The sequence below is a fragment of the Oryctolagus cuniculus genome, chromosome 1 (assembly GCF_051225735.1).
Source record: "Oryctolagus cuniculus isolate XC-2025 breed Fujian yellow rabbit chromosome 1, ASM5122573v1, whole genome shotgun sequence".
NCBI classification, from domain to species: Eukaryota; Metazoa; Chordata; class Mammalia; order Lagomorpha; family Leporidae; genus Oryctolagus; species Oryctolagus cuniculus.
Window position 1 is genome coordinate 48,287,558 of NC_142867.1, and position 21,351 is coordinate 48,308,908.

The window sequence follows — 21,351 nt, forward strand, 5'->3', positions numbered from 1 at the left end:
AGCGCACAGGTTTTTCCATTCGTCCTGTGGCTGGTTACTTATCACCAAGAGATTTCTTATCAGGTTTAGCCTTTCGAGTTTTTCACTGCACTCAATATGTGAGACACAGTTCAGACCCCTTCTATACCCCAGAGCCGTAAGTATTTCTCCTTCAGCCCTTCATTCATCAAATGGTTATTTACAATAACGGTACCTATCACGTGTGTGTGTGTGTGTGTGTGATTAAATGAATTAGCACATGTCAAGCATTGCATTTAGAATACTGCCTGACACATATTATGTGTTGCATGCACTATACACTTTCATCTTTTTTTAATATTTATTTGAAAGATAAAGTTACAGAGAGAGGTAGAGACAGAAATAAAGAGGTCTTCCATCTGCTGGTTCGCTCCCCAAATGGCCACAATGGCTGGAGCTGAGCCAATCCGCAGCCAGGAGGCAGGAGCTTCTTCCAGGTCTCCGCTTGGGTGCAGGGGCCCAGGGCCATCCTCTGATGCTTTCCCAGGTGCATTAGCAGGGAGCTAGATTGGAAGTGAAGCAGCCATATCGGATGCTGGCACTGCAGGCTGGGTCTTTAACCTGCTGCACCACAGCACCAGCCCCAACATGTTCATCTTTATCACTGTTGCTGGTAATTGACAGCATGTTAGCTGCTGGATGCTATTGTAAGCACAGGGAACATAATAATGAAAAAAAAATGATAATTCCTGCCTTTATAGAGCTTGTGTTCTAGTTGGGAGATAAATATAATAACCAAATAAGTAAATGCATGTGTGTGTTATGTAAGAAGGTAGTGACTGTCAAGGAAAAAAAAAATAGAAAGAGGGAAGGGGATAGAGGTGTGTTGTGGGACATTGTTGTTTTGCAAAGGGTGATCAGCAAAGGCCTTGCTGAGAAGGTGACATTTGACAGAGACCTGGTTTGGGGGATATGAGCATTTGAAATATATCTGATATGCACTTACATGTGTATGTCAGTGAGCAGCCAAGATACTGAGTCAAAATCATTTCTTTATCTGATTATTGGCCTTTTGATCTATTACCAAATCAAAACCACCTGATCAACTAGAAAAAAGTTAAAATTGAATTTTGATTTGAGTGAATGGTTCATTATGCATTTATGCTCAGCACCAGAGTGTGACAAACTTATTCTTCTGTTTCAGGGATACCTGCCATGAACTCTTAGGTCACGTTCCCCTTTTGGCTGAGCCAAGTTTTGCTCAGTTCTCCCAAGAAATTGGCCTGGCTTCCCTTGGAGCTTCAGAGGAGGCTGTTCAAAAACTGGCAACGGTAGCAATCTGGAAATAACTATAGATTTGTAATTCTCAATTGGAATGGGATGCATGAATATTGATGTAGTTTAAAAGTTTAAACTACAAAACAAAATAGTAGAAATTTTCCTGTGCGCATAATATTTAAATAATCTAAATGTAAATTTTAAGGATTTACAAAGGGATGCATGAGACTGAACAAGGTAGAGAAAACACAAGGTTATGATAATGTCAATAGGTTGTATATCTTCTATTTTCAAATAAAAATGCTAAGTTCCACAAAAATGATGCTGAAATATTTTTTTCGTATCAAGACAAGTGACTTTTTAGTACAAGACATTGTGCTGAAATTATAAAGATGAGTCAGGCTTGGTTCCTTTCTTCAAGGAGTTTATACGCCACATGAGCTGACAGTTGTGTTGGAATGAGATAAAAATTATGAGAAGTGCATGCTCTGGGAATGCAGGAAACCATTTGAGGGAAGTTTTCATAGAAAAGACACATCTAGGCCAGATGATGGAAATGAATAATGTTTTAATACATCTAGGAAAGAAGAGCACGTCAGGATGAGGGCACACAAGGAAAGACAGACAGAGAGCTGTTTGGTGTGTCAAGGGAAAAACAAGAAGCCAGAACACAGGGTGAGGGTGGAGGAGGTGATGTAAAATAGTCTGGGTGGTTAGAACAGTGCTTCTCCAACTGCAGTTCAGGGACCCTTGGGGTCTCTGAGAGCCTTTCACAGGGTGTCTGCAAAGGATCCATTGAAAGTGCAAAGTGGATTTTAATGTAGCAGACAGTTCAGATTCCACATTGCAGCATGGTGTCAACCCTTTTTCAATTAATAATTGTACGCAGCTGAATTTTCCTCATATTCCTTCAGCTAAAACAGCATATTGCAGCAGGTTAAATATGGAAGCAGATATAACAATCCATCTGAGTTCTAACCAGACATTGGCTAAAGTCTAGCCAGACATTAAAAAGATTTGTAATAATGTCATTAATTAAACATTACAGTGTAATAACATCAGTGATATATAATTATATATGATTATGCTTTCTCACAGTGTTATATTTCTCACAGTGTAAAACAATGCTACTTTTCTCACTTTTTTGTTGTGTAAGATATAATTGTTTTACTAAAATTTGATTTACGTTAGTATAAGATGGGCTTATTATATTTTACAATTAGTTAGTAGCAATTTAGAAATTTTCTAACCTTAAATTCTCAGCATGGTTAATACAGCTAGCTATAACCTATGATGAAATAGAACTTTGGAGTCCTTAGTGATTTATCATTGTATGTAGGAATCCTCAGAACACAAGTTTTAGAAGTGCTGGTTTAAAATGAGACTTGTGAACCGGGCTGGGATTTATTCTGTGCTTTGAGTCAGTGACTAAGAGTTGAAGTGTGTTTTAAATGGAGTAACTCAGCATGTGAAAGTCATATTGATGTCCTTTTGCAGTGCTACTTTTTCACTGTGGAGTTTGGTCTATGTAAACAAGACGGACAGTTACGAGTCTTCGGCGCCGGCTTACTTTCTTCTATCAGTGAACTCAAAGTAAGAGTTGTAAATCTTTGCACGGAATCATATTCACCCTAAAATAGCTGATGCAACCTGAAATGGTCTCTGTATCTGAACAAGAGCTTACTATGGAAAATGCTTGGGGGCAGCGATCAACACTGCTTGAAGGCATTTCCTCTTATTTCCCAAGTTTTAAATTATTCACTGAATGAATACAAAAAGATATTGAAAGATATTCTTTTTTATGCAAAAATGAAATCATTAGTATAGTTTTTTCATAATAGGCATCTTCCATGAACTTTTTGAAAACCTTAGTTTATGTGTATATAGATGAACATGTAGTTTCTTTTTTTTAAAGATTTATTTACTTGAGAGACAGAGTTACAGACAGAGAAAAGGAGAGAGAGAGAGAAAGAGAGAGAGAGAGAGAGAGAGAGAGGTATCTTCCATCTGCTGATTCACTCACCAAATGGCTAGAAGGGCCAGAGCTGGGCTAATCCAAAGCCAGGAGCCAGGAGCTTCTTCCAGGTCTCCCATGGGGATGTAGACCAAGAACTTGGGCCATCTTCTACTGCTTTCCCAGGCCATCAGCAGGGAGCTGGATTGGAAGTAGAGCATCTAGGACTGAAACTGGAGCCCATATGGGATGCTGACACCACAGGTGGATGCTTAACCTACTACACCACAGGGCCAGCCTCAACATGTAATTTCTTGTAAATAAAAAGTATTTTAAAGCTTTTGCTTACAAAGTCTTTCTGTTTACTCTCTATGTATGATATGCTAGCAGCAGCTTTTATAATTTCTAGGGAATTATTTGAGATTTATTATTTACCCAGTGAATGAATGAACTTAACAGTTAAGGGGTGGAGGGAAGAGTGGGAAGAGTGGATGGAGATAATGAGTTGTACTAAGAATCGACTGCAAATTTTGTTCCTAAACTGTACTTTATATGTTGTGTGTGTGTGTGGGTGCAAACTGTTGAAGTCTATGCTTAGTCCTTTGTATATAAAATCAAACTAAAATGAACCCTAATGAAGGAGATGGGAGAGTGAGAGGGAGGTGGGATTGGATCTGGGGGGGAGGGTGGGTATGGGGGAAAGAACCACTGTATTCTTAAAGCTGTATCTACAAGAATATGCACTCATTAAATAAAAACTTTAAAAAAAGTGGAGGGAGAGTGGGAACTGTCCAAGGTACTGTGTTGCTCTCAAGGAGCCTGCCCCCTGGTGGTGGATATAACTCATTTATAAGAATAATGTGCTGAGTAGAAAATACCTGCTACAATGCAGGAACAAATAAACATCTTTGAGTGCCGTCTACACTGAGAAGAGACTGAGAATACAGCCATGGAGATTATCTTGGGAGCATTTGTGGGAAACTGCCAGTTATTTGTGTTTCTGGAAAATATTGTGGGTTAATTAGAGCTAAAGGAGTTAAGTTTGGAATTGTAGGTTGGGGCCATTACGTATGTAAGTCCTTCAAAGGTATGCCAATTATGACAGTTGCATGAGTTATGGAAATAGATATTACCTGATCCACTGACTCTTTGTTCTCCAGCATGTGCTTTCTGGACATGCCAAAGTAAAGCCTTTTGATCCCAAGATTACCTGCAAACAAGAATGCCTCATCACAACTTTTCAGGATGTCTACTTTGTATCTGAAAGCTTTGAAGATGCAAAGGAGAAGATGAGGTAAAGTATATCTTTCTGATGTCCTCTTTTCTTCTGCAAAAGGCAGGTTCAATAATGATAATGTCACAGAAGCTAGATAATTAGGAGCCCACTAGAGGATTTCTGCCAACACATCTCTCTTTCAGAAGAGATACTCAGAGTATGTTGCATATAATGATAGGTGGTTACAAATATGAACCTATATGCTGAATCCATATGAATCTATATTCATATATATGAATATATATATATATATATTCAATCTTATAAGAATCTATATTCTTCCTGGTCCTTGTCATCAGAGTTTATAGTTTAATAGGAAAAAAATATACAAAGTCACTTTTTAACAACATGGCAACTGACGAGAGTCTAAAAGATTTACGAATGAAACATTGTTCTGCATTTTATTCAAAAGCAATTAATTCCAGTTGGGGGAGCAGGTAAGGTTTAATGTCATTTGAGAAAGGATACATAGTAGTTAGATATGTCAAATTACAATCTGAGAGACATGAAGCAAGATAAGGAGGTTGAAAAATGTAAGAGATATGTATGAGGCAAAGCTGTGCTTTAACTATTCAGCTAAGTGTATGGTTAAGAAAGGAGTTTATTGGAGGCAGAGAAAGTTTTTAGGAGACTCTTACAAACTTCAGATGAAAATTAAAGCCTGAATAAAGACAGAGGTCATAGGAAAGGAAAGGACTACAGAAGCAGAGTAACAATGCAGCATTCGATGGAAGGGGCCACGAGGTCACATTCAAGGATGAGGAGGGACTGAAGTTGAAGGCATGTTCCTTATCTTCCAGAGATGTAACTTTTGTGGTGGAATTAGACTGTGCACAGAACCAAATAACAATACCAGCAGGACCTTCTCTATCACACGAGGCATCTTTTTGCAGATTAGAAGAGTGCCCTCTGGGTAGGCCAGGTGGATGGCAACCAATCTGGATTTCAGTCCCTACGCATCATGTGCAATTGTCCTCAGCTGCACAGTTATTCACAGGGGTTCTGAATGTGGTTTTTCTTAGGGGTGCCAAATGCAAGGTTCAGATGTTGGCTTGATAAAGTAGCAAGAACTTTAATGCTTGGAGCAAGAGTAAGATTTAGGTCATTTGAGAGGAGGCTAGAGGAAAACATTCTAAGCAGAAAGAATGTACATATGCAGGAGGTAGGACTATCCTTAGCCCACTGAGGATGTGTGTGTGTGTGTTTGTGTGTGTGTGTTTGCATATGTGAGTTTGTGTATATGTAAACATAGGTTTAGTTATGTCACTGAGGGACCTGTTACTATGGGGTCATGCTGCTATTGCCTATTGATAAAGTTAGTCTCTTTATTGTAGTCAAAAGATATATAAAGCAATAATAAATCATTAACAAAGTCATCTACAGGATCTTTCCCTAGTAATACTGGAATAGAGATGTCCATGATTACTTTAGAGTTTCCACTCTGGGAGATTCCCGGGGATTTCTGCACATGGCCGTGTAGTGAAGCAGTCAGATTGGTTGTTTGCCTGCATGTCTAATAAAGATTTGTCTTTTGCCCAAGGTGTGAAATATATATAATATTATTTAATTTCCACCATTTCCCCCCCTACAAACTTATGGCCTCTTATTTGTTTTCCTAAATAGAGAATTTACCAAAACAATTAAGCGTCCCTTTGGAGTGAAATATAATCCCTACACACGAAGCATTCAGATCCTGAAAGACGCCAAAAGCATAACGAATGCCATGAACGAGCTGCGGCATGATCTTGACGTTGTCAGCGACGCCCTTGGGAAGGTCAGCAGGCAGCTGAGTGTCTGACGGCTGTCAGTCCTAACTCAGACACCGTCTGAGCATCGATTCAGAGGCCTTGGTGGGCCAGCCCTGCTTTTCTTGAAGACCTGATCATGGAAGGATAGCCGCTTCTGGCTAAATGATACTCTCTAATCCCATTTCTTAATGAATCACTAGGCTAAAACTGCACCTGGATACTTTATCTGCTAATCATTTTTTTGTTTTTGTTTTTGGTAATGGTTTAGTGAAATACAATTCACATACCATACAATTTACTCACCACCCATTTTTAGTAGTAAATTATTTGACCCAATGGATGGAACTAGTTTGGGCCTATTTGCTCCAATTCTTCCTGAATAAGATGGCTTTTATGATTATTTAGATCTCTATGAGTATTATAGAGCTCTGACTCATGTTGTTACCTGAGATCCCCTTATTTATAGAGTATTTGCTACTTATTACCGAATTTGTGCCAAGCTCAGTGACATTCACACACCCAACTTGATAGATCAGTTGTTTTATACTGCTAGCATGAGCAAAATTATAGAGGTCTTTATACACAGGGCATACCTAGTAAAGAGTTGGTAGTCTAGTTTCAAGTGTAGTATTTTACAGGAAAATAAGAGTAGCTATCTGGAAAGGTTGATTGGGGCATAAGCCTTCAGGCTAATAATTTTAGGGGGCCCCTTTCCAAATGACTATTCTTGAAACTCACTTTCCTTTCTATGACATCATATAATGCTGGCTTTGACCTAGATTATCTGTCTTCCTCCTGAGTACAAGAGGAAATTGGTATGGGTGCCACCTGGAAAGCCTTGTACTCACACATGCAGTCCCAGATGTTGTAATGGGATTATCCTCTGGCTAGCAGGAGGTAATGTGGTCAAAGGGAGGGTTCAAACTGAGATAAGAGAAGCACAAAGTGAAGGTTGGAAAAGCAGTGCCAAGCACTTTATCTCCAGGGTAAGCAGTGAGGGCAGAGGATGGGGACAAGGGGAGGAAATGGATCTGGAAAGTCAAGAAAAGCAGTTTAGGATTGAGATTGTAAATAATGCAAAGGGTTACAAGGACTGGTTTTTATGTGGTGTCAGCTGAAACATAGGGAGTAAGCAATATAGTGTTTTTTCTCTCTTTTTAAGATGGGGGTAGCATTTTTCTAAAAGAAATATTTATTTATTTATTTATTTTGAAAGTCAGAGTTACAGAGAAAGAGGGAGAGACAGAGAGAGATCTTCCATTCACTGGTTCATTCCCCATATGGCTGTAATGGCCAGGGCTGAGCCAGACTGAAGCCAGGAGCCAGGAGCTTCATCCGGATCTCCTACATGGGTGGCAGGCAGAGACCCAAACCTGCCTGGGCCATCTTCCACTGCTTTTCCCAGGCCATTGGCAGGGAGATGGATCAGAATGGAGCAACCGGGACATGAACTGGCATCCATATGGGATGCCAGCACTGCAGGTGGCAGCTTTACGCACTTCACCACAATGCTTGCCTCAGCAATGTAGTTCTATATGAGTGAAGCAGAACTCCCCAATACATGCTTGTGTCTTCTTAATTTGCTCCTTCTGCCCCTTGCCCCATCCATTAAAGGAAGAAGATCTTCTATCTTCAGCCCTCTTCTCTCTCTGCCGTTCATGGGCAATGTCAGCCACATCCATGATTTCAATTCCTATTTTGGATGACTCCTATATATGTAGTTCTCACCCTGGCATCTTTCTAGAATGTTTGCTTCTTAATTCCCACTGCCTGCTGGATATGTACATCTTGATTTGCCATAAATGAGACCAGTGTTGTACAGTTTTATCTGACACCACTCACCATGAAATAAAGTTGTGCAACATACCAGACCTGCCAAGCATCTCAAATCTGACAGTTCTGAAAAGAACTTAGGAGCACCTGAGTGTTACACCCCTGCAGCTTCTTTGTGTTAATGATATAACAAGGGTCATGTTCTCAGTCAGTTTTCTATGGCTAACCAGCTACTTAAAAACTTTGCCCCCCCATTAATTGTCAAATTGTATACCACTTAACTTGTTTTGTTTTCATAGACTACCAGACCTTTTAAACCTTTTTAGACCTGAAAAGAAATTATAACAAACTTTAAAAAAATGTGTTTCATTTTATGTTATACAAGGAAATAGAATTTAGAAGTGTAACTCATGCTATTTCAGATCTTTACTTATAAATTTTAACAGTTAATTAACTGTTAAGTATACATATGCCAGTAAATGGATCTGCTAATTAATCTGAAATCATTTGAAATATTGGTTAACTAGTTTATAATTAGTCTATGTGCTTGCAAGGAAATCTTATAATATGTAGCAAATAACAGCAAATAAGGCCTGTTTTCATATAACTTTGATCATAGTGAAGAATCAGTTATTAATTTTTAAAGTAATGTATTGAGAATTACTATATAACTAAAGCACACCAAAATAAAGGTTAAAGATACATTTCTGTAGTCCATAATGTCAGAACAATGAAAATATTTAATAATGAATTTCAATACTTTCTTCTAATCTTTGTGATATTTGGTAAGTCAGAAATCTTCTAATTCTTATGTATTTTAAGTATGTCTTCAAAGCATCTAGGAGCTTGTTAATATTTATCCAAACCTGAGAAAATTGAACTAAAATGTGGTTCATAATTCTTTATCAGTATATCATTACTCACAGGCATTCTAACTTTGAAGAAAGTTCAAAACCTAGTTGTCAGAATGCCTACATTTCATCATTTGGAATTATACATGTAGTAATCACACACCAACATATACAGAATTATTGTTAAATTTTTAAGTTGGATTTCAAATTGAAAAAAAACTAGAATTTTCAAAAAAAAACATATAATAGAACCCATACTTCAATTTCTAAATATAAAGATACTGTGATCTATTTTAGTCTGCTTTGTTTTACTATGTAATGTACATTTATGATTTGCAAGTGTGTTATTCAACTGAGTAATAAATGACCATACAATTCATGTTCTCAATGAGTGTTATTGTCAAACATGTTAAAATGGATTTTTATTGATATTAGCAATTTTATTAGTTTAAGAACTCCATCACATCTTCATACTTCTTAAAAAGCCAATGGCTATGAGATATACTAGAAACCAAATATCTGGGAGCATCTTACTGCTTTTTAAAATTCTTGGTAAAGTCTTAATCTCACGTACCTCATCTGTTAAAATAAGTCTATTTTGCCCTGGATTATTGGAGAAACTATGTTGCAAGAGGACTTTGTAAAAAGAAACATTGTTTTCTATGTGTAAAGAATATTTAATATAATCTCACTTCCAATCAGAGATCCCCCATAGCTTCTCATGACTTTATGTTCCTCTAGAGGGATTAACTGTTGCTTCTAGCAGGCAGCATACACATAATGTATGGGAAGATCTCGGTCCAATGAGAAGATGAATTTAAGTCATTTGGGTGGCTGGTCTATTTTCAGCTGATCTCTGTGCTAAGGTTGTAGTCCTTGAGGAACCCCAGGAGAAAGCTATGCGAGTATGACAGGATTGCTTCTTTGGGAGACTTGCACTCCTACGTTTGTCTCTCCCTCATTCTTTTTTTTTTAAGATTTATTTATTTATTTGAAAGTCAGAGTTACACAGAGAGAGGAGAGGCAGAGAGAGAGAGAGAGAGGGAGAGAGAGAGAGAGAGGTCTTCTATTTGCTGGTTCACGCCCCAGATGGCTGCAAGGGCCGGAGCTGTGCCGGTCCGAAGCAGCCAGGAGCCAGGAGCTCCTTCCGGGTCTCCCACATGGGTGCAGGGGCCCAAGGATTTGGGCCATCTTCTACTGCTTGGATTAACCAAGTGAGCCATGGCACCGGCCCCACCATCAGATAGTTTCAATCCAGTCTCTTCAAGAACTGTGACACAACCAGACTGCTCCCAGGAAGAATTAGGCAATGGCATGTATACAGATGAAATAGTTGCAACATCTCAACACTTCCAGGAAATTTTATTAAGGGGTATAACTTAATAACACAACTGTAGTTAAAGTATTGATGTACATTAAGGGGTAAAATTATTTAAAAAAAATTCCACGATGACTGGCTCCATAGGTTTAGTTCTTCCTGGGAACTTTGGGTGAACTCTCAGGTTGCTGCCTTGACCTTTTTCCTCACAAATGGAAAACATCCTTATTTTCTAATATCTCCCTTTCTCTTTCACACACCCATACACACAACTTCTCACTTCAGCATTTAAAATCCTAGTCCTGTGTAAAAATTTAAAACCTCAAACTTTACGGTTAAAGCACTTGTCTTGTAGAAATGAGAAAGGAGGGGTGCGCTTAGCTTCTTCATTTCTTGTTCCTTCTTCCCTCTCACTGGGATGCCTTGGACCCCTTCTTGGCTGGGGAGTGGCGGTGGGGAGGAGAGATAAGGGATAGAAAGCATCTTCTTTGGTCTGATACCGCTATGAACTGGCATCAGCAGTGGTTTCTGTGCTTGGTAAGTGTTTCCTGGGGCTGCATTCTCTTGTGGATACTGTGGAAGATTTCTCACCTTATTTCTCAGGATCTCTTGATGTGGATAAATATATCTCTTTGACTGAATTCATTGCCCTCAGCCTCTGAGGATCCAGAGGTCAATTCTTCCATGGGTGTCATTCACCTCTTCAGAAATTCTCTTGGACAAGGGCCTGAGACTTTCAGTCTCCCAGTTTGCTTCAACATTCATTTTGGAGATACTTGGATTTTCTTTATTTTGGAAATCTCTGGGCACTGAAGACTTTCCCAAAGCATCTGTCTCTCTTTTCTCAACTGTCAAGAGTCCCCATTCTGCCACAAGTCATTGGATTTCTCAGCAAGGACTGAACTGACCAGCAGCCCAGGCAGGCCCCCGTCTGGAGGGATGCACACGAAGCTCTCTGACATCCTTGCTGCAACGCCTTTCCTTAGACATGGCATGGGAAGGCCTCACACCACATGGACAACTATGGCCGCATATCCTATTAGAATTCCCTCTCTGTCGCTCCCCCTCTTCGTGGAGGAACAACACAGGACCCTGCGCTGTTCTTTCGTCTGCTCGGCCCTCCCCGGGTTTGCTGCTGGTCCTTCCCGGGTTGGCTACTATCCCTTCCACCTCCGTGGAAGGGCAGTTCCCCCTGGCCACATTCCCCACTTCCGCAGGGGAGCGGCACACCGCCGGCCGGCTCTCTCGGGGGCTGCACAGGTGTTCCTTCAGCTAGACGTTCCCCTTAGATGTTCCTGGTGCATGCCGTCTCTCTCCTCCTTTATAGTCCTCCTCTGCCAATCCCAACTCTGCTACCCACACGCCGAGTACGCTGCTCTCCTCCAATCAGGAGCAAGTCCTACAGTTTATTGGCTGAACTGGAGGCAGCTGTGTAGAAGCTGTTTTCTTCTCTCCCAGCGCCATATTGTGGGAGAGCAGATGCATAGAATAAGTCTTAATTCCAGTAGCTCAGTCTAGTCCGGGTTGCTCCCCACACCTCTCAGCATCTCTGGCCTGTTTTATCGACTGGAAGTCACATGCTGGTTTCTAGACATCTGCTTTGCAAGTTCTGCTTCGGTGGTCTCGCATCTCACTTCCCAAGACAAGAGTAACTTGGCATTTTGTTGCTTTGGGGACTCAGCCAAAACTCAGATGGGAAGGGTTCCATTTTACATCCTATTGCTTTTTTTTTTTTTTTTTTTTTTTTTTTTTTTTTTTTTTTTTTTTTTACAGGCAGAGTGGACAGAGAGAGAGAGAGAGAGACAAAGGTCTTCCTTTGCCGTTGGTTCACCCTCCAATGGCCGCCGCGGCTGGTGCGCTGCGGCTGGCGCATCGCGCTGATCCGAAGGCAGGAGCCAGGTGCTTCTCCTGGTCTCCCATGGGGTGCAGGGCCCAAGCACTTGGGCCATCCTCCACTGCACTTCCCTGGCCACAGCAGAGAGCTGGCCTGGAAGAGGGGCAACCGGGACAGAATCCGGCGCCCCAACCAGGACTAGAATCCAGTGTGCCGGCGCCGCAGGCAGAGGATTAGCCTAGTGAGCCGTGGGCGCCGGCCATTTTTTACATCCTATTACATGTATTTAAAAGGAGTCATCACATCACGTGCAAGGCAAATACATACAATTTAATGTGTTTATTAAAAAATTTGAAAACAGAAAGGTACAAAAAGCCTAGTCACAAACAGTGTACCTGGTACTTATGCACGCAAGGTTTCTGCAGAATGTCCAGGGGCTTTGCTTCTCTTCTGAGGGCGTGAGGGGATGAGGGAGAGGAGGGGGTGGTGAGGAGGGTGGGGGGTGATTTCTGCATTTTTCCCAGCATGGTTATGGACGTTCTGAAGATGTCAGGGCTCCCAGGGGACTGCCATCAAGTGGTAGAATCACGGAGGATTCACGGAAGGAAAGAACAGGAAAGAGCCCCGTAAGGGCTCATCTAAGACCCTCCCCGGGGCCTCGCAGGCACGAAGGGCGCTGCCACTGGAGGCCCGGGTCAGCGTCGGGCCGAGGGCTCCGGGGTGCTGGTGAGGATCCGCGGTGGGCCCCCATCTGTTCCCAGGGCTAAGGCGCCTTCCCAGGCCCCATCGCCACGCTGCCCATCAGGAAGAGTGTGCCGCACTTGTTGAACTCCCACCAGCAGCGCTGCCGGTGTCTGGCAAGAAGCCATTTCTTCAAGAAAATCTTTGTTGGGGGGAAAAGGACCCCTTGTTGCTCATCAGAATTAGGGCAGGGCGGCGCCCCTGCGCAGAGGGCGAAGGTGCTAGCCGCCTGCAGGAATGAGCGCGAAGCGGCCCCTCAGCCCAGCTCCCGCCCCGAGCCGGAGCGGCGGGCGATGCCGGCTACCCGAGACCCTACACTCGCTCCCAAAGGCTCCCTCGGGTTTTGCAAATGCATAGCCACGCACGCTCGAGACGGTTCCCCCAAGACACCGGCAGGAACCTTCCCACAGCCTCAGGCTCAATTCCCTCCCGCAGCAACTGGTGACACCTGTCCCGGCCTCGTCAGACCCTCTGGAGGCTGAGCGATTCCGACGAGATAAAACCGTGGAGGGCCCGTGTCAGCTACCGAGCGCAGGCAATCTGAAAGGAATCACTGCTAAAAACGGGGAGGGTGGGGGTAGGGAGCGAGGCCGAATGGCCGGCAGCGACGGGAGGCCGGGGCGGGGACTCCGCCGCGGTTGTCTGACTCCGCCCGCGACAGGTCCCGGCGGTCCGAGGGCGCGGCCGCTCGTCCCTCCTCCTGCAGCCAACCCGCTGCTGCCGGGGCCTCCCCACCACAGACTCATCCCCGACCACCCTCCCCTAGCTACCCAGGGCCCCCCAGCCCCCGCTTCCGGGAGTGCCGGGGTCTCCGCGGCGCTGGCTCCGCCCCGGAGGACCCGCCCCCGCGCCGTCCCTCCCGGAAGCGCCGGCACAGCTTCCCTGCATGGAGCGCGAGTCGCGCGCTTCGGAGGCTCCCCCCGCAGCCGCCGCGCTCTTCGCCTGGGTACGTGACTCCGCCCCCGGGCAGGGGCAGGGACTGAGGGGCGCTCGGACCCGGGAGCGGCTGGCCTTGGCGTGGGCGGTGCGGGGGTGTGGGCGCCAGAAGTCCGAGCCGGGCCCTGGGCTGGAGGACCCTGGGCCAGAGTATCCTGGGCTGGGGCTGGGGCTGTGGCGATGGCGGGCAGGGATGGGTCTTCGCGGGGCCTGCAGGCTGGTGGGGCGGGCACGGAGGCGCTCAGGCGCGTCTGGAAGAGCTGCCTCCCCGCGGAGCGCCCAGGAGGACCGCGTGGAGCGCTCGGTGGAGAGAGGATCTCCCGCTCCCGCCTGTGTCCCCGCCCTCCCGTGGCCTGGAGGACCGATGGTGCCCTTCCCCAGCCCAAGCTGGAGCATCCTCTGGGTGTGAGACCTACACAGACCCTGCTTATTGGCCGATGCTCTGCTGCGATGGGAGCTTGCCTGTGCTGGGGCGTGGGAGCTCGGGTGGCGCTGGTTTGGTGCATTGGGAGAGGCAGGGTCATCTTTACGTGCGCTGGAGCGAGGAAGCTTTGTGCATGGGAACTGGCGACGTCTTGTGGCTCCTCATAGGGCGCATCAGCTGTACAGGCTCCTTGGCTAGGATGTCCGCGTCGCACTGGAGTTCCTGTCTCTGGTTCACAAGACCTCGCTTGGGGCTTGGCACCCTTGTATGTCCCCAGTAAGCATTTGTTCACGAATGAATGAATGTGTGTCCAGCTTGTGTTTGGCAAAGACACAAGAATGAGACTTCAGTATTTGTGTCGGGGGAGGGACCCCTATATTGCTGTCAGAATCCGTGTTTATTGTCCAGTCTTTCCAAAGTAGTTGTCAGTCCAAGGTGGCACTTGTTGAGCGTAAGGCAGAAGTTTGGCAGAAGGGAGAGAGCACATGGTGTGGCCGAGGCAGTCTGTCTGGCCGAGCGCCTCTGAGTGGCCGAGTGGCACTCAGCTGTTGGGGATCGCATGTGTGCTGTCTCTGGCTGTTTGCACCTGAGACGCTGGCTGGTGTCTGTGTGGACAAATGAAACATCCGACAGAAAAAAAAAAAAAACAAAAAAACAAAAACCCTTTTAGATCCGGCTTTGTCTGCAATGCAAATATTGCAGAACTCAGCCAGCTGCTGAGCTTGGAGGCCTGATGGTGTGTGTTCTTGCTGCTGCATAATCACTATGTGGGGGTGTGTACCTTTGCTAGGACTACTGCAGAATCCATGGCAGTCTGGGAGGCTTCAGCCACAGAAATCCCGGAGCTTAGCAGCCCAAGATCCAGGTGTCATTGGGCTTGGTCTCTCGTAGGGCTTCTCTCTTGGCTTCCAGATGGCCACCTTCCCACTGTGTTTTCCTCATGTGGCTTCTTCTTGAGGCCTGAGCATCCCTGTGTCTCTTCTTTGAAGGCTGGCGGTTGATTGGATTCGGACCCCACCCTTATAACCTTCACTACCTCATTAATGAGGCCCTCTTTCAAGATACAGTCCTATCCCAGGGTAGTAGAGGTTAGAACTTCAACAAACAGATTTTAGGGGCACCCAGTACAGTCCGTAACAAGATGGTTTACCTCATTTTGGGTTTCTGTGTGTGTGACACGACTGAAATACTTGTAAGGAAGGGAGGCAAACATCATTTAAATAGGTTATCCTAACTCTTCCTTCGTCTTGCTTTATCCTGAATTTAGAATCTCTTGCTGCATTTCATAATTTGAGTCCCAGAGTGCCCCGTGTCTCACTTTTCCATCACACCCTCAGTAGCCTGCAGCCCTGGGAATGGGGCAGCCTTGGGAATCTCAGGGCTGGCTGAGAAATGCTGTGCCTTTACACAGACACCTTTGTCGGTCGTTTGATCTCTCCTGGGTAGGGGCTCCTGAGGTCTTATATTCATTTACCATATAAACAAATGCACCTCTTCCCTGGGGCCAGCCCCCTTTCAGATGCGGGGGAAGTAGCTGTGAGCAGAGTTTGTGCCTGCACGGAGCTTACCTTCCAGTGAGGGAGGCAGACAGTAAGTAAGTAAACATGTAGTGTGATGTCAAGGAGTGCTGGGAAGAAAAAATAACTAGAAAAGGGAAAAAGTGATCGCAGTGGGGCTATTTTAGATAGGGTCATGTTAGTCTCTCACTAGGTAAAACCTGGACTGCTTCACCATATTTGCCCTTTTTATGCCCTTTTTTTTTTAAATTTTTAAGTCAGAGTTAACACAGAGAGAGAATGAGAGGCAGAGAGAGAGAGAGAGAGGAAGAGAGAGAGAGAGGTCTTCCATCCGCTGGTTCACTCCCCAATTGGCTGCAATGGCCGGAGCTGCGCTGATCTGAAGCCAGGAGCCAGGAGCTTCTTCCAGGTCTCCCTTGCGGGTGCAGGGGCCTAAGGACTTGGGCCATTTCTTTCTTTCCCAGGCCATAGCAGAGAGCTGGATTGGAGGTGCAGCAGCTGGGACTCAAACTGGCGCCCATGTGGGATGCCGGCACTGCAGGCGGTGGCAGCTTTACTCTCTATGTCACAGTGCCGGCCCCCTTTTTTCTTTTTTCTTAGAGACACATTTGGGAATAGTGACAGGAGCAGGTTATCCTAACTGTTGCCTATAACCCTGGTAACAGGGCAGCCATAGGGATTTCAGGGCTGACCAGGTAACAATGGAAAGGTACTTCACCTCCCTGAGACTTGAACCCAGGTACTGTGTTATGGGACATGGGTGTCCCAACAAGAATCTTAATCACTGGGCCACAAGTCCACTCCCAAGAACATATTTTAATTTTAACTTTTTATGTATCCATTTTATTTATTTGAAAGGCATATACATACACACAGAGAGGGAGGGGGAGGGGAATGGTGGTGAGGGGGGAGAGGAGAGGGAGGGAGGATGATTTCCCATCCACTGTTGACTCCACAACAGCCAGGACTGAGTCAGGTTGAAGCCAGGAGCCAGGAACTCCTGGCTAGTAAAGATAGTAAAAGTTTTGTTGCTCATTTCTAGGAAGAATCAGCCAGGAGATACTTGAAGACATTATAAGATTTCTGAAATCCTTTCTTTAAAAATTTATTTGAAAAGGAGAAAGAGAGAAAGAGATCTTCTGTCCACTAGTTTGTTCCCTCAATGGCCAGGGCTGGGGCAGGCCAAAGGCAGGAGCTTGGAACACCATCTGGGCCTCATGGCAGGGGCCCAACACTGAGACCATCTACCATTGCCTTCCCAGGCACATTAGCGGGGAGTTAGATCAGAAGCAGAGCAACCAAGACTCGAACTGGCTGTCCAATATGGGATAATAGTGTCGCAGGCAGTGGTTTTACCCACTATGCCACAAGGTCAGTCCCAGATTTCTGAAATATTAGTATGATTTTCCCTGCAGGTCCCCGATCTCTTATCATCAAGTCTAAATTTACTGGACATAAGACTGTTATCTCTACCCATTTGTTATGTTTGTACTTTTTACTGCAGAAATATTCCTGTTTTGCTTATGGGATTCTGCCTCCGGACCTTGCGGCAGTATATTTGATGTGTGTGTGTGTATGTATATACATATGTGTGTGTGTATATATGCACACACACCATATTATTTTTTAAATTATGAAATTCTGATTCTGGCTGTAAGGGTGTCAGATTAAGGATTATGGACTTCTTTATATAATAACAACAGTAGACATTTTGCCTATCAAGGGGAAATCTGTTTCCTGACAGGAATTCTTGGAGTCACACAACACTGGACTTGGAGAAGCCCTTGGAGATCATTGCAAACCCTTGAGATAATGGTGCGCCTTGCCTGAGGACACAAATCCTTCCCTAGCTTTGATTACAGAAAGGCATCTCCATTTTCCCAGCGAGGTGTGGGGGGAAGGGATAAGAACCAGCTCCAGAGTGTTTCCTACCCACTGTGTCCCCCTTTCTCTCTCATTTTTTTCTTTCCTTAGCCTCCCGAGGTAGTTGGTTTTTATCAGAAGGAACCCTGTCTCCCAATGGCAGTTGGGTGGAGCATCACAAGGGAGGTTGAGGAGTATCACAGGATAAGTTGTGGATGCTGAGGACTCTCCCTCCATGGAAATCAGGATATTCTAGGCACGGACCCACCATCTGAATGTGGGGCGCTTACAACAACCTCTAAGAATGTGCCTCTGGAATCGCATCTGTTGGAGATTCGAGAGGAATGTCAGGGTGAGGGAGATAGAGACAGGTCGATAGATGTTGATGGTTGTGGTTCCCATACTCCTTCATCTTTGACTTCTCTTATCCATAGGGTGCAAATAGCTATGGGCAACTTGGCCTTGGCCATAAGGAAGATGTGCTTTTGCCCCAGCAGCTGAATGACTTCTGTAAATCCAAGTGCATCAGGAGGATCACAGGAGGAGGCGGCCATTCTGCAGTTGTCACAGGTAACTTCCCTTATTAGCCCATAGCCTCTTGGTTTTCCTTTTTTGTGTGTGTGTTTAGCCATTTTCTCATGGGATGCTATATTGCCATCTTTCATCCTTCTGTATTTTGCAGAGGAAAATGTTTTTGAGAAAGAGCCAAATTACCATTAGAGAATCCTAGATTTTCAGGACTAGGACTTCAGAGATCTTTTAGGCCACATTCCCCTCCACCCCTCACCTGCCTTTATACAAAAGAAGCTTAAAGAGGAACACTGGTTTCTTGAGGTCACAAGACAAGTTAATGGAAGAGTTACAATATATACCATTTTATGCCATATGTTACTATGCAACTTTCATCTGTGAGTTAGAAGTCTTTGAAAATAGGTTAAATAGTCCTTGAGAATAAGAACCTTGCTATTCTGTTAATCTTCCCTCAGAGCACCTAGGATAGTGCTTAACAAGTGCTACAAGTGCAACAGTGTTGCAAAGGAGGGCATGTTGCATCTGGTTAAGAACATGAGCTCTGGAATCCAACTGCGTGCTCTGGGAGTCATTAGCTGCGTGGCCTTGGGCAGGTGATCGCTGCATGCCAGTTTCCTTATTTGTCACCTAGGCATAATAATAATGGATGAAGAGAATCACTGAGCTAATGGGGCTGCATTATGACTTTCCTTCTTGGCACTTTTGTCTTTATAGACCCCTTCTTTCATAAAAGAAGTCTTTAAAATTTTATTTCATATCTGTATCGGCATAAAGATGAGTATAAGCCAGCTTGGATTTAGTATCATAAATGCATTACCATTATGTTTGCTCATTTTAAAAGAATTTTAAAATTAACTCATTCCCATGAGCTTCTGAAAGTACTGTAGGCTGTGGACACTGTGTCTAAAGGATAAATTGGCTCTGCACATAGAGTTCTTAGAATAGGACTTGGCACATTCTTACGTGTTGAATGAATGTTGGCTTTTCTTGGTCCAGCAGATGCTTAGTTTGGTGATGGAAGGGCCACTGCTCCAGGACTTAGCGTTTCCATTTGGATACTAGATCTGAGGCAGTTGATCTGTCATTTGGCTCTACACATGTTAACATACATAGCTTGCTAACTGGTGTGGAAAAAAAGGTATTGGTCTGTGACTCCAGATGCTTGCTCGCTCTGGTGGTGCCGCTTTCTCTGTGCCCACTGTCACCTCTGTATTTTGTAGATGGAGGAGGCCTTTTTGTGTGTGGCCTGAACAAAGATGGGCAACTGGGACTTGGTCACACAGAGGATGTTCTCTATTTTACCCCCTGCAAATCCCTCCTTGGTTGTCCCATCCAGCAGGTGGCCTGTGGCTGGGACTTTACCATTCTACTCACAGGTGAGTTGACTCCTAGGTAAATCTTTATCACTGCAACGGCTTTGGGTGAGCGCATCGTGCTGATGGTGCTCATAGGTTAAATAAAAGCTTCTTTGTCGTTAAAGCACACACACAGATGTTTTCTGTGTTCATCAAAGAAAATTCAGGGTGCCTTTTAAAGGAAAGTTTTTTTTTTTCTCTTGAAGATTTATTTATTTATTTGAAAGTTAGAGTTACAGAAAGAGAGAAGAGAGACAGAGAGATGGAGAAAGAGAGATCTTCCGGGGCCGGTGCTGTGGTGCAGTGGGTTAACACCCTGGCCTGAAGCGCTGGCATCCCATATGGGTGCCGGTTCGAGACCCAGCTGCTTTACTTCGATCCAGCTCTCTGCTATGGTCTGGGAAAGCAGAAGATGGCCCAAGTTCTTGGTCCCCTGCACCTGAGTGGGAGACCTGGAAGAAGTTCCTAGCTCCTGGCTTTGGATTGGCGCAGCTCCAGCCGTTGTGGACAATTGGGGAGTGAACCATCAGATGGAAGACACCTCTTTCTCTCTCTTTCTCTCTCTCTCTGGCTCTCCTCTCTCTGTGTAACTCTGGCTTTCAAATAAATAAATCAATCTTTAAAAAAAAAAGAGAGAGATCTTCCTTCTGCTGGTTCACCCCCCAAATGGCTGCAACAGCCAGGACTGGGCTAGGCTGAAGCCAGGAGCCAGCAACTTCTGGGTCTCCCACGTGGGTGGCAGAGTTCCACATTCTTGGGCCATCTTCTGCTGCTTTTCCCAGGCCATTATCAGGGAGTTGGATTGGAAGTGGAGCAGCTGGGACTTCAACCAGTGTGCATATTTGGTGCAGTGTCACAGGTGGTGGCTTTACTGGCTATGTCACAATGCTGGCCCCTAAAGGAAAGTTATTTATTTACTTTACTTTAAGGGCAGAGTGAGAGAGAAGAGAGGGAGAGACAGCGAGGGAGAGATCTAACTTCTGCCAATACACTCTCCAAATGGCCTCGACAACCAGGTCTGGACCAAGCTGAAGCCAGAAGGCAGGAACCCCATCCTGATCTCCTGTATGGGGAACAGGGGCCCAAGTACTTGGGCCATCTTCTATTGTCTTCCTAGGCACACAATCAAGGAGCTAGATTGGAAGTAGAGCATCCAGGACTCAAACCGGCACTCTGATATAGAATGCTGGCATCCCAGGTGGCTGCTGTGTAACCCACAGCTCGCAATGCCAGCCCCTAAAGGAAAGTTTTAATATAAAGGAAGATTATGATCGGGCTAGAAAACTTTTACTAGAAACTGGGAAATGGACTAGATCACTCCTAATGGCTGCTTCCTGTCCCACAAGTTCATGGTAACCAGGTGCCTAGGCTGGCTGGCCAGTGATGCTAAGAGTTTACCCCAGGGCATTGTGGTGGGGAAATAATGAGGAAACAAGTTTCCATAGCACGGATGGCAGCTTTCTCCCACTGAAGAAATTTTTCCCCCCATAAGTATTGTTGGACAGAACTGTTGTTCTCTGTGAAGCCAGGTAGCAGGATGGGATGTAGAGGAATAGGATCAAAAAGTTATATGCGGAATGCTCCTGGGAGCAGCTGGCCGCAGTTACTGTATCAGCTGACTTCTGTTGCCTGGAGCAGTCCTCACTCTCTGTTCAGCTTGCCCTGTCTAACTGGCCATTCTAGACTCAGGGAGCATCTGTGGTGTCTGACCAGGCTCCCTCTTTGTCATAGTCCTAGCAAGAGCATCCTCTGACCATGTCACTCTCCTATCTCAAACCTTTGTGTGTTCTTACATGCATACCTCAGATTTCATGCTTTTTAGCACATGGCTTTCTGTAATTCTTTCCTGTCTCCGTTGCTTTGTCTTTTATTCTCTAACCCCCATACTTTTCTTTCTAGTAATAACAAGCAGTGCATGCTTTTTTTCTCTCAAACAGCTCTCTTATGTGTTTGATAAACTCTTATCCTGTCCTTAAAATCCTGCTCAAGTGTTA

The 21,351-nt window shown here is 44.7% G+C and overlaps 2 protein-coding genes across 52 annotated transcripts in view; both read left to right on the top strand.

The window, feature by feature from the left end:
• TPH1 (tryptophan hydroxylase 1) overlaps positions 1–9,205 on the top strand; it is a 30,720-nt gene extending 21,515 nt beyond the window's left edge. For both annotated transcript variants that reach the window (NM_001099955.3, NM_001082272.3), the window contains 5 exon segments: positions 1–136; positions 1,163–1,289; positions 2,734–2,829; positions 4,351–4,484; positions 6,090–9,205. In NM_001099955.3, coding sequence (NP_001093425.2) covers positions 1–136; positions 1,163–1,289; positions 2,734–2,829; positions 4,351–4,484; positions 6,090–6,264 — 668 coding nt within the window. In that variant the 3' untranslated portion in view covers positions 6,265–9,205.
• A 4,162-nt stretch (positions 9,206–13,367) lies between these two features.
• Positions 13,368–21,351, top strand: part of SERGEF (secretion regulating guanine nucleotide exchange factor) — a 247,749-nt gene continuing 239,765 nt past the window's right edge. For 13 of the 50 annotated variants that reach the window (XR_016230742.1, XR_016230745.1, XR_016230746.1 and 10 more), the window contains exons 1-3: positions 13,386–13,677; positions 17,906–18,041; positions 19,223–19,378. Coding sequence is in view for 33 of the 50 variants with exons in the window: in XM_089327989.1 (XP_089184115.1) it covers positions 13,618–13,677; positions 17,906–18,041; positions 19,223–19,378 (352 nt within the window). In the remaining 17 variants the exon portion in view is untranslated. Of the gene's footprint in view, positions 13,678–17,905; positions 18,042–19,222; positions 19,379–21,351 lie in introns of those variants that run through there. The other 37 variants (XR_016230704.1, XM_089328033.1, XM_089327923.1 and 34 more) reach the window with 21 other exon arrangements.